The following is an 11,291-nucleotide window of genomic DNA, read 5'->3' on the forward strand; positions in this document are numbered from 1 at the left end:
GGAACCAGGATGCCCTGTTCAGCCATTTCCAGTGCCTTTCTCCATCTCTCTCACTCACCCTGGGAGTCGCCTAGTCCCCTCCCTGGAATGCCAACTCCTGCACACCCTGGGCTCTCTGTTCAGTGTGGCTTTGACCGCCCCTCTGCCCCACTTCTGATCCCTGGGACCGTCCTCTGCACTGCTGAAGAGGCAGCTTCCCCATCATGCGACTTCAGACCTGTCTCCAGGCCTAAACTGCTACAGAGAGGCCCGCCATCAGAACCAAGGGCACGCACACTTCTTAGCACGGCCTCCCCCTCTCCACACTCAACCCCATCAGGAACGGCCCTCAGTGCCACCTCCCTGCTCCGCCATCACTGACTGCGTCCTGTCCAAGTTCTCGCTAACCAGAACCAGCAACCCATCCTCCCGCTAACACCCGCCTGTCCTTCCACACCCAGGCCTGAGGCACCCTGCCCCTTGGGGTCCTGGCTGCCTCCTTGCTCCCAGTGCTGCCCAGAGAAGGTGCCTTCTCTCAGCCCCTCGCCTCCCAGAACCCTGCGCCTGCGGGCAATGCATTGTAGCGGTTCTCTCCTGGACCCGCTAAGATCCTGGGGTCTCCCAGAGATTGGAAGCAGCGTCCTATGGGCAGCCAGCCCCATGCACAAAGCACTGTTGAGTCAGGATTTGGTTTGCGGTACTCCATACGGGCCGAGGCGGAGTGAGGCTGGAGTGTCACCCCTGGCACACGGTGGACCATCCCGATGACTGGATGGATACACTACAGATGAATTACTTGCTCTCCCCATCCAGAACTCACAGGGATAAGGGGGTAGAAGTGGGGGCACTAGCGAGCGAGCTCGGGAAGGGGCGCTGCACTGGGTGCCAGCTGAGGCCGAGGGCCCAAGGGCAGGGGTCGTCCAGGGGGCGGGGGTGTCCCAGGGGAGTCCGAGGGGGTGGTGGTCAGTGGGCGGGCCAGCCCCCGGACCCTGCATCGCGACTCTGCGCTGATTTCGCTTTCGCTTTGGGCGGGTCTGGAGGCGGCGGGGCCGTCCCGACCGAGCGCGGCGGCACCCAGGGAGTTAATCCGAAAGCGCTGCCAGCCCCAGGCCTCGAGAAGCTGATGTAGAGAAAGCCACCGAGAGAAAGAAAGCAAGACGTCCCAGTCCGGGAAAGTCCTGCCCCGGGCCTGGGGCAATTATAAAAAAGTGAGCCGGGTCGGGCCACCAAGCCACCGCCCTCACCTGCCGAGTCCGCCAGACCGCGACCCACCGTCCGCTCAGCATGTGCCCGCCGCGCAGTGAGTACCCGGGGCAGGGCCACCGGCCAGGGGACGGACGCGCTAGACTAGCAGCGCTGCGAGGCGGCCAGCGACCTCGTGCAAAGCTGGGTCCCGAGAGGCAGGCAGCATTGCACGCTCGGTGCCCAGCAGAACGTGTTTCTGGGAACCTTGAACCCGGGACTAGATGTCCTGAGCCCTACTTCATGGATGGGAGGCCCAGGGCGGGAGGTGCCTTGCCCAGCGGTCCCGGGCTACAGTTCTAAGAGGCTGGGTCCCAGCCAGCCACTGAGCAAGGCTTTGTGACCCCCACTATTTCTAAGACAGGTGATCGCTTCAGCCCCTGGAAGCACTGTCCCTGCATGTTTTCCCTCTGGGCACCTGGGAGCCCAACGCCCCTCTCTGAGCGCAGCTAGGGACCTCATCCATTGTCCTTTCCTGGAGTCCACATGGTGTGTGTCAGAGTAGAACTTTATGTTATGGAGATACAGTGGCTGAGTTTTTTGTTTGCTTGCTTTGTTGTTTTGTTTTCAGTAGTTATCAGGCTATTTTTCTGCGGTGGCTGCAATTCCAAATTTACCCCTTAGCAGCCAAGGGCAATACCCATGCCACTGCTGAGTGCTCGCCAGGCAGCTAACCTCAAGGCCAGGGGTTCAAACCCCCCCACCCCCAGCCACTTGCTCTTCAGGAGAAAAGATTCACAACCTCCGAAACCCTATGTATTGCTGTCAGTCAGAATCGACTAGATGGCGGTGGAGTTACGTGTTTGCAGCGCACAGGACAGTTAGCCAGCATCTGCCCCTGCATGAGAACAGCTGCCTTGCCAAGAACTCCAGTCACGGACCAAGGGCTGGAGCACACTAGGGTGGGGGTGATGTAGAGAAGATGGACGAGCAAAGCGTGGAACGTGGAGGCGAGCCAAACCCTGGGACTAGCTCAGCCTCCCCCTCCCTTCCCTCCTAGGCCTCTTCCTCATCACCACCTTCATCCTCCTGGCCCGCCTCAGCTTGGCCAGGAACCTCCCGGACGTCTCCCCAGCTCCTAGGACGTTCGAGTGCCTCACGCACTCCCAAAACCTGCTGCGGGCCATCAGCAGCACGCTTCAGAAGGTGAGCTGATGAGAGTCCTTGGGCAGTGCTTCCGCAGGGAACCCTGGCAAGTTCATCAGGAGCTGTCAAGGAGGGGAGAGGGGACGTAACAAATGGCCAGACTATTAGCTAAAGAGTCTCCATGAAATTGTGTGTCCAGAGAAAGTAGGAGGGGTGATCGATTATAATGGCATTCGTTTGGGTTATGTGTACACAGAGGGAAGTCGATATTTACAGTGTCCTTGGAGCTTGCCAACAGAGATGGAGCGGTGTCAGAGAAACAGCGTGAACCTGACGCTCTGTTTCTCTGACACCGCCAACCCATCCAGGGAACGGTGATCAGGTGCATATCTGTTCTCCGGAGGCCACGCAGACGAATTAGACCTGCCCCTGGAGCTGCTTGCTCCCCCGCTTCCGCTCTGAGGATGCTCTGCCCTGCACCTTCTGAGCAGCCATACCTGGGGAGGCTTGGGACGGCACACGCCTAGCCTCCCCTAATTTCTAAGGGAAGAGTTGCCTGATTACGTCCAGCTTCACTCACTTCATGCATTGTTTTCCTTTCTAAAGGTGTTCCACTCCTACTGCTTTTTGCTGCAAAGGCTAATGTTTTAAAAGATAGTCTTTTTACCTTCCCACTCAATGGTAAATCTTTGAATATTGTCTAGGTTGTTGCTTTACGAATATCTTAATATGAGTTCAATGCCCTTCTTAAATCACTCTCCCCTCCCCCCTCCTTCTAATCTTTCATAAGGTGCTGCCAATTGCTCCTGGCAGTTCAATCAATCTTAATTAAAAAGGCAGTTTGCCAGTTAAAAAAAAAGGCAGAGATAAGTGCTTTGATTCCCGAAGAAAGGTTCAATCGGGATAAAATCCAGACGTTCCCATTTAAATAGATGCTTTATGTGAGAGGAAAAAAAGGTGGGGGGACTGACTCTTCTACTCCCAGACGCAGAACTAAAGGTCAAGAGACTACAGAACTCAATTTCATATATTTTTAATATCATTCCTTTGTCAACTTTGCTGAAGCAAATCACCTGGCTGCCGTGGAGAAGGAGAATGGAGGTGGCAATGGCCACAGCGGGCCCACAGAGGCACAGGACAGATACATACTTCATTTATTATTAATTAATAATTAAACATTCATTTTGGCTTTTGATTTTGATTTTTTTTTAATCAGGCCTTTTAGATAAGAATCCAAGGTTTCCAGTGTCTCTTGGAAAGATTTGAAGAACCGTGACACTGGGCCTGCATTTCCAAATAGAGCTTCTTAGAACCTGCCCAGAGCAATGATTGAAACATCCCCAAAGGGCAGCGCTAAGGAACCCTGGTGGCCTGGTGGTTACATATTGGGCTGCTAACCACACGGTCAGCAGTTCAAAACCAGCAGCCGCTCTGCAGGAGAAGGATGAGGCAGGAGGCTTTTGACCCTGGTAAACATTTGTCATCTCTGCAACTCACGGGGGGGGGGGGGGGCAGTTCTACCCTGTCCTATAGGGTCACTCGCTGTGTGTTGGCATTGACTTGCTGGTAGTGAGTTTGGTTTTTAAGGGGCAGGGCCACTGGAACAAATGACCACAAACTCCGTGGCTTTAAACGATACGCATTTATTTATTACTACATCTCTGAGATCGCAGTCAGAAATGGGTCTCAGCGCGTGACAGGCAAGATATCAATCAGCAGGGCTGGCCTTCACGGGACTCTGAGAGAGAAGTTTCTTTCACTGCCTTTTGCACCTTCACAAGCCAGCGATGGCCAGGCATGTCCTTCTCACGGAGCATCACGAATAATCGTTTGCCTCCGCTTTCTATTTAAAAAGCCACTGTCACCACCTTTGGCCCAGCTGGATAATCCAGGGCCCTCTCCCTCCCTTAATTCCATCTGCAACCTGAATTCCCAGGTGCTGTCGAAGGTAATATGTTCACAGGTCCAAGGAGCAGGACAACGTGGACATATTTGCTGAGCAACATTCTGCTGCTTCCCTGCCAGGGATCTTACTGCCTGCTCACAGCATGCTCCCGGCCTTGAGTCCTGCATGGCTCGTGGATGTCCCTCTGGCTAAACTCTCCCTGATCCCCTTGTCTCCTCTCAGCATTCTGAACCCGTTAATGCTGACAGCCCATCTCCAGGGCTCCAAGTGTGTGCTCTCTTCTCACCCCTGCTCACAGCCTTCCTACCTTTCTTATTGACCCTCCTCTGATGACCTGCCAGTCTCCACCGCTACACGGGGCATTCCAGGAGGCCACACCACTGTCCTCTTATTTGTGGTTCTCCTTCAGGTGCAGCATGGACCCTTCACACATCAGGCTCCTTGCATGGAAATATGGTCTGTCTTCTATCGGAAAATTATTCATGTCTTCAATTCCAATATTATATTAACCACGTGCCCTCCTCTGTATGTATAAAATGGCACCTCTGTGCGTGTGTGTACACACACGATTGCAAATGACATCTCAACTGGTCTTTAGGGTTTGCATGTTTGTCGTAGCCACCAAGCCTTGACCTTCACAGCCCCCATCAGAAGCATACTTGAAAAAGATATTAAGGCAGAGGCTCTTTGGCAGAAGAAAAGGAAGGAAAAAACACCGAACCCCTGTTTTCACCCGAAGCAAGTGTCACAGCGTGGCGTCGAGGCTGATTAGCACGGCCTGCTGAAATGATTTATGGTGTTTACATCAAGGAAAGACATGCCTCCCAGAGAAAGATGTCCGAAGCAAAGGGACAGAAGGAAGGGAGACAGAATGTAAATGGCCTGTTTCCTCTCGTCTTACCAAGAGCCCGGATTTCCTGTAGGTCAAAGAGGTGGCTGTCTGGGACAACCAGCTGGGGCCAGGCAGGGACTGAGGCGGGTGCCAGCCTCCCTGGGAGATAGACGCAGTACAGTGTCACAAACGGTGTTGTTCTTCATGTTTCCTACAGGCCAGACACACCCTAGAATTTTATTCCTGCGGTTCTGAAGAGATTGATCATGAGGATATTACAAAAGATAAAACCAACACCGTGAAGACCTGTATGCCACTGGAATCAACGGTGGTAGGTGATGGTGGTGGTGGCGGTGGTGATGGTGGCAGTGGTGGTGATGATGGTGGTGGTGGTGGAGGTGGTGGTGGTGGTGGTGGTGGTGGTGGCGGCGGTGGCGGCGGTGGCGATGGTGGTGATGGTGGTGGTGGTGGTGATGGTGGTGGTGGCGGCGGTGATGGCGGTGATGGTGATGGTGGTGGTGATGGTGGCGGTGGTGGCGGTGGTGATGGTGATGGTGGCGGTGGTGATGGTGATGGTGGTGGTGATGGTGGCGGTGGTGGTGGTGGTGATGGTGATGGTGGTGATGTGGTGATGGTGGTGGTGGTGATGGTGGTGGTGATGGTGGTGGTGGTGATGATGGCGGTGGTGGTGATGGTGGCAGTGGTGATGGTGGCAATGGTGGTGATGGTGGTGGTGATGATGGTGGTGGTGGTGGCGGTGGTGATGGTGGCGGTGATGGCGGCGGTGATGGCGGCAGTGGTGATGGTGGTAGTGATGGCGGCGGTGGTGATGGCGGCGGTGGTGATGGTGGTGGCGATGGTGGTGGTGGTGATGGTGGTGGCGGTGGTGGCGGTGGTGATGGTGGCGGTGGTGATGGTGGTGATGGTGGTGGTGATGGTGGTGGCTCTAACTCGTAGGGACACCATGTACAACAGATCAGACATGGTCAGGTCTACTGCTGCAGCCACTATTTTAAGTGTCTTCCAACCAAGGGGCGTATCTTCTTGCTGTATATTGGAAAACTCTTGTGATCCATGGAATTTTCCTTAATTGGATATTTGTTGTACTCCATAAATGTTGGATATTGGATAATTATTGTGATCCATAGAGTTTTTCTTTGGATATTGGATAATTGTTGCGATCCGTAGAATTTTCCTTAACTGTTTTTCGGGGGTAGATCATCAGGCCTTTCTTCCCAATCTGACTGAGCTTGGAAGCTTTGCTGAATCCTGTCCACTGTGGTTGATCCTGCCGGGGTTTGAAATGCAGATGGTGCAGTGGTTAGCCTCTCAGCAATCCACCAGCCACCACAGTGCGACAACTTGACAGACGTGTGGTGGGGCCACACTGCAGAGCGTGTTTTCCTTCCAAAGAACACATTAAGAGCTGTATATCAAACCTCACCTTCTTCTAAAATTTGCATGTTTCAGATGCCTCGCATCATGGGACTTTATCAGGTCTCATTTTAGAAATTGAATTTGAAAAATATATCTAGGAAAACAGATATGCTTGAGAAGAAGAATCAGTCAAGTTTACCTTATAAATTAATATCATTGGTGTGTGATTTCCCCCCCTCTAGAATGGGAATTGCCTGGCTGCCAATGGGACCTCTTTCATAACCGTAAGTCCATAAAAATAAAGATTAAAATGAGTTTAAGTATCTGAACACTATGACTTACTACACTAAAGCATCCTGATGACACTGTAACACCTCAAGAGGGGGATGGATTTGGAAGAGACTGTGCTGAGGGAGGTTAGTCAATCACAAAAGGACAAAGGCTGGATGATAGCATGGTGACCAAAGAAAAAAGCAAGCTAAAAGTTTTCAGACCAAAAGAAACAGCCTTTGGGGGTTACCAGGAGTGGGTGGGGAAGAGAGAGAAAGGGAAGCCGGGAGCTAGAGGATCTAAACCCAAAGCAAACTCACTGCCATCGAGTCGATTCTGACTCAGAGCAACCCTACAGGACAGGCTAGACTGGCCTCTGGGGATTTCCATCTTTATGGGAGTAGGAAGCCTGGTCTTTCTCCTGTAGACTGGCTGGAGATTTCAAACTGCTGACCCAGTGGTTAGCAGCCCACCGTGTAACCACAGTGGCACAAGGGCGAGAGGGTAGACAGAGATTCGTTGGTGTGGGTGAAGAGAACATGGGACAAGAGGGAAACGAGCAAAGGGGACACAGGACAAGCTATTGGAAGGTATGACAAGTTACTTAAAGTATTGAATATTAGAATGAACAACCTAACAATAATAAGCTTACATTTTTTTTATAAAAAGGGGGTTCTGAGAAATAAATAAATAAAGGTGTTAGCCCGTCCCATGAAGTCCTGTCACTGATGTTCGGTGGTTGTTTCTTCTCCTAGGATGGGAGTTGTCTGGCTTCCAGAAAGACATCTTTTATGATGGTAAGCCTCAAAACCCATACGTCCAATCCACTGGGGAAAAGGTTGTTAGCTGGTCTCAATGGTTCCTTCTCCTTGTTGTCATGTCCCCAGACCCTGTGTCTCAGTAGCATCTATGAGGACCTGAAGATGTACCAGGTGGAGTTCAAGGCCATGAATGAAAAGCTCTCCATGGACCCCAAGAGGCAGATCTTCCTGGATCAAAACATGCTGGCAGCTATCGACGAGCTGATGCAGGTGAGACCGCCCTTCTGTCCAGAAGAGCACCCTCTTCACATGAAGACACGAGCCAGGACGCAGACGAGGTGTAACGTTTGTCCTCCCTGGATAGGAGAAACGCTCTGCAGTCGCTCTTGTAAAACCTCCGCAAGTCGGGCTGGCAGTGCAGCAAAGGGGGGGGAGGGGGGCTGTTGGGGCCCCCCAGCGACTCTGCAGATGAAAGGCCTGGCACAGTGCTTCTGTAAAGACTACAGCCCAGAGCACTCCACGGGGCACAGGGGCGGGGTTATGACCCACGTAGAGCCAAATGAGGTGATGGCCCATCATCTGGCCACATCCACAGGTGCTCGTAGGCAAGGATTGATTTTTAATTGTCTGGACCGCCGTAGCTGGTGATGCTAACCCAATCATAGAAGCATCCACAGGACAACAAGGAGGGTGCCTTGGTGACCAGGGCACGAATCAAACCATGATGGCAGAAATCACTGTCTGACAAGGAATTCTTTGGCAAGACAAGTGACCTTCATGCAGGTATCGAAGGACACTCCTATCCAGAAGGAATCTATTTTATATTGCACCTCAAAAATCCTTATGCTCAAGTCAGGCCACTTGGATTCTACCAGTAGAAGACAACTGTGCCAATCCATTTAACCCCGTGGTGGCTCAGTTTCTTGCCATGCAAAATGGGGCACCTTTATCTACTCTAGGTCTCGAGACGGTGCAAACAGTTTGTGCTTGACTGTTACCCTAAAGTCTGGCAGTTCAAACCCACCCAGCAATAAGTCAGAAGCTAGGCCTGGCAAAAAACAAAAGCAACCCAAAAAACCTTTAACCAAGAAAACCCCATGGTGCAGTTCTACTTTATAAGGTTCGAGCTCTTCTCAACTCAACAACAACAAACAGCTACCATTTCTCCTGTACGTGTTGTTGTTGTTGTTATTGTATGTGTGTGTGTGTGTGTGTGTGTGTGTGTGTGTGTGTGAAGGGAAACTAAAAATACTAAGCAATGTGCAAATATGAAGCCTTTTATTTTGTCATCAAAGGGCTAAAACGGAGAAATTCACAATCAGGTTGATTTATCTGGCTCCAGTGGATTATCTGTGCTAAGCAGATCCATGACTGATACAAGTTCAAGTCAATAGCAATCAATCCCCTTCCTGTTCTAAAAGGAGGATGGCTTCTCCATGTAACATATATAAAAATTAATTAGATATTGCAGCAGATGTCATCTTAGCAGAATTATTCTTTCTAAAATGCACCTCCCACTGATGGATTTTTAAATAGCTTGAAGGGTCATTTCTGAGCTCACGGGAGTTGCGTGTGTGGGGATAATGAATTTCTCTTCTCTCCAGTCCTGCCTGGCCAGCTGGCTGGGTTGGGCTTAGGAGATGTACTGAGGGAGTGGGCTGTAGGCTCTGAGACAAGCACTGGCTTCATCCATTTTTACAAATGAATGTTTTAATTTAGAAGAGATCTATGTCATGCTCCACATTTATTCTTCTAGGCCCTGAATTTCAACAGCGAAACTGTGATACAAGAGCCCACCCTGGAAGAGCCAGATTTTTATAAAACAAAAGTCAAGCTTTGTATACTTCTTCACGCTTTCAGAATCCGTGCAGTGACGATTGATAGGATGATGAGCTACCTGAATTCTTCCTGAAGAACTGAAATTTCTTCAGACCTTAAAGTCTTTTAGATATATTTATATAAACCTGAATCAAAGATATTTTAACAGGATGTATTTCCTAACTGAGGAGGGGGTGGTGGGATCAGGTCCAACCACTCCTTCCCCAGTATGACATTAATATCACATTACCAATGTATTACATCCCTCCCCACCCCAAGTTGGAAGGATGGGACTGTTACATCCACATGATTCCTTTGATCTGGTGTTTCCCAAATTGACTAAGGATAAGTTATTTTTACATTGTCAGGGACAAATTGCTAAGAAGGGGATCTAGACTCACTCACTGTTTTTCTTTCCCTTTATTCGAAGAACACGAATTTATAAGCTATTTCTGTACCAAAGTGTTTGTGAGAACAAACACTCACGCATAACTTATTTTTAAATATTTATTTATAAAGGTTTGTCTTTGTGAAAACATGTGAACTAATTTATATTTATTTATTTTATATTTATTTAAATATTTATTATCAGATGAATTGAAAATGCCTTATGTTATTCTACAAGTGAAACATAGAATTAAAGTAATTCTCTTATTTTTTAATGTGATTAGGATTCTTGAAGTGCTAAAATATACATTGTCCATGATAATGAAATTTGAATAAAACTACTCTGGAAAGCATGCCTGTGTGTTCTCATAAGTCTCCCAGTTTCTTTAACCTTATATTTTGAATGGATCCTAGTTACCTATTCCTGTCTCATCAGTTCCAATTCACAACCCTATGGGAATAGAACTGCTCCTTAGGATTTCTGAGTCTAAATCTTTCTGGAAGCTGTGGTAGGCCAGATTGACTAGAGAGACACACTCATTTGTGTGTCAGAGAGAGTTTTATATCAAAAAGCAATTTTATATTGAGAAAACATCCCAGCCCAGTCCAGATCAGGTCCATAAGTCAGATATTAGTCCATATGTACCATACTAGTCCTTAAATTTCTCTTCAGATTCACTCAGCACATACAATGATGCCAAATACAGGAAGATCACAAACTAGTGGGTGGAAAGTCGTGTGGATCCAGTGGCTGTGGAAGCATCTCCGTGCTGGTGCGGGTCTCCATGTGGCACCTCACGATCTCTGAGTGGAGTTCCTCCACAGCAAGGTGAAACACATCTCACCAAGTCTCCACATGGTTTGCCAACAGGAAGACCACAGCAGAGAGAGAGGAAGTTCCCAGAATCCTCCTGAGAAGGCCACGCCCACAGGAGGCATCATTAGACTGTGACCTGATTGACAGGCTAGACTCCACCCCTTCACTTTTAATACCCTTAAGTCTACACAAGATTGTGTAACTACCACAGCCTCATCTTTCTTTCAGAGTGGCTTGAATCACCAACCTTGCTGACTGAAACAATCAACTAAGTTATCATTTTTGAGACTACATGTTAATAATTTTGCTCAAACCTTGAATGGAAAACAAAATACATAAATATGTTTTTTAATAATAATCTTGACCTGATAATGCACTGTGCATTAGACAAATACCTAATAATATTCTTTAAGTGGAAAAATATCTCATAAAGGCTGTCTAGTTAAATTATTCTTACCTTTGTGACTTTGAGTTCTCCGGAGGAGCTGCTTCTAAATTACAACCAGAAAAACTCCATTTGCTTCAAATTACATAGCATTTCTGCATGAACCACGTGGATAATTGCCTTGCCTTTGCCTTAGAGATGTGCTTATAATGATCTCAATATTAAACTCAATCTGCTTCACTCTCTAAACCATGTGAATTTTAAAAAGATTTACCTGATGGAATATCAAGTAATCATACTTCGTTGATAACCATATATTTCCTTAATATGGAATGATTATTTTAAAAATGAAACATTGAGTAATCCCTGTCCTCAGGCTAATCCTTCCCTCTTGAATCCCGATTCTGATCCCTCTGAAGAGTGAGGAATGC

The 11,291-nt window shown here is 48.8% G+C and overlaps 1 protein-coding gene across 1 annotated transcript; it reads left to right on the plus strand.

Annotated features, from left to right (window-relative positions):
- The first annotated feature begins 1,263 nt into the window (after window positions 1-1,263).
- Window positions 1,264-9,722, plus strand: IL12A (interleukin 12A). Its single transcript, XM_075548881.1, has 7 exons — window positions 1,264-1,279; window positions 2,222-2,367; window positions 5,263-5,376; window positions 6,665-6,706; window positions 7,448-7,489; window positions 7,580-7,723; window positions 9,210-9,722. The coding sequence occupies exons 1-7, from the start codon at window positions 1,264-1,266 to the stop codon at window positions 9,363-9,365; spliced, it is 660 nt and encodes a 219-aa protein (XP_075404996.1). The 3' UTR covers window positions 9,366-9,722.
- Window positions 9,723-11,291: the final 1,569 nt, after the last annotated feature.

This window comes from Tenrec ecaudatus, chromosome 4 (genome assembly GCF_050624435.1).
Source record: "Tenrec ecaudatus isolate mTenEca1 chromosome 4, mTenEca1.hap1, whole genome shotgun sequence".
NCBI classification, from domain to species: domain Eukaryota; kingdom Metazoa; phylum Chordata; class Mammalia; order Afrosoricida; family Tenrecidae; genus Tenrec; species Tenrec ecaudatus.

Coding starts and splice junctions, on each gene's coding strand:
- IL12A (XM_075548881.1), top strand. Junction 6,707..7,447: donor ATGGGACCTCTTTCATAACC/GTAAGTCCATAA, acceptor TTCTTCTCCTAG/GATGGGAGTTGTCTGGCTTC. Junction 7,724..9,209: donor CTATCGACGAGCTGATGCAG/GTGAGACCGCCC, acceptor TTATTCTTCTAG/GCCCTGAATTTCAACAGCGA.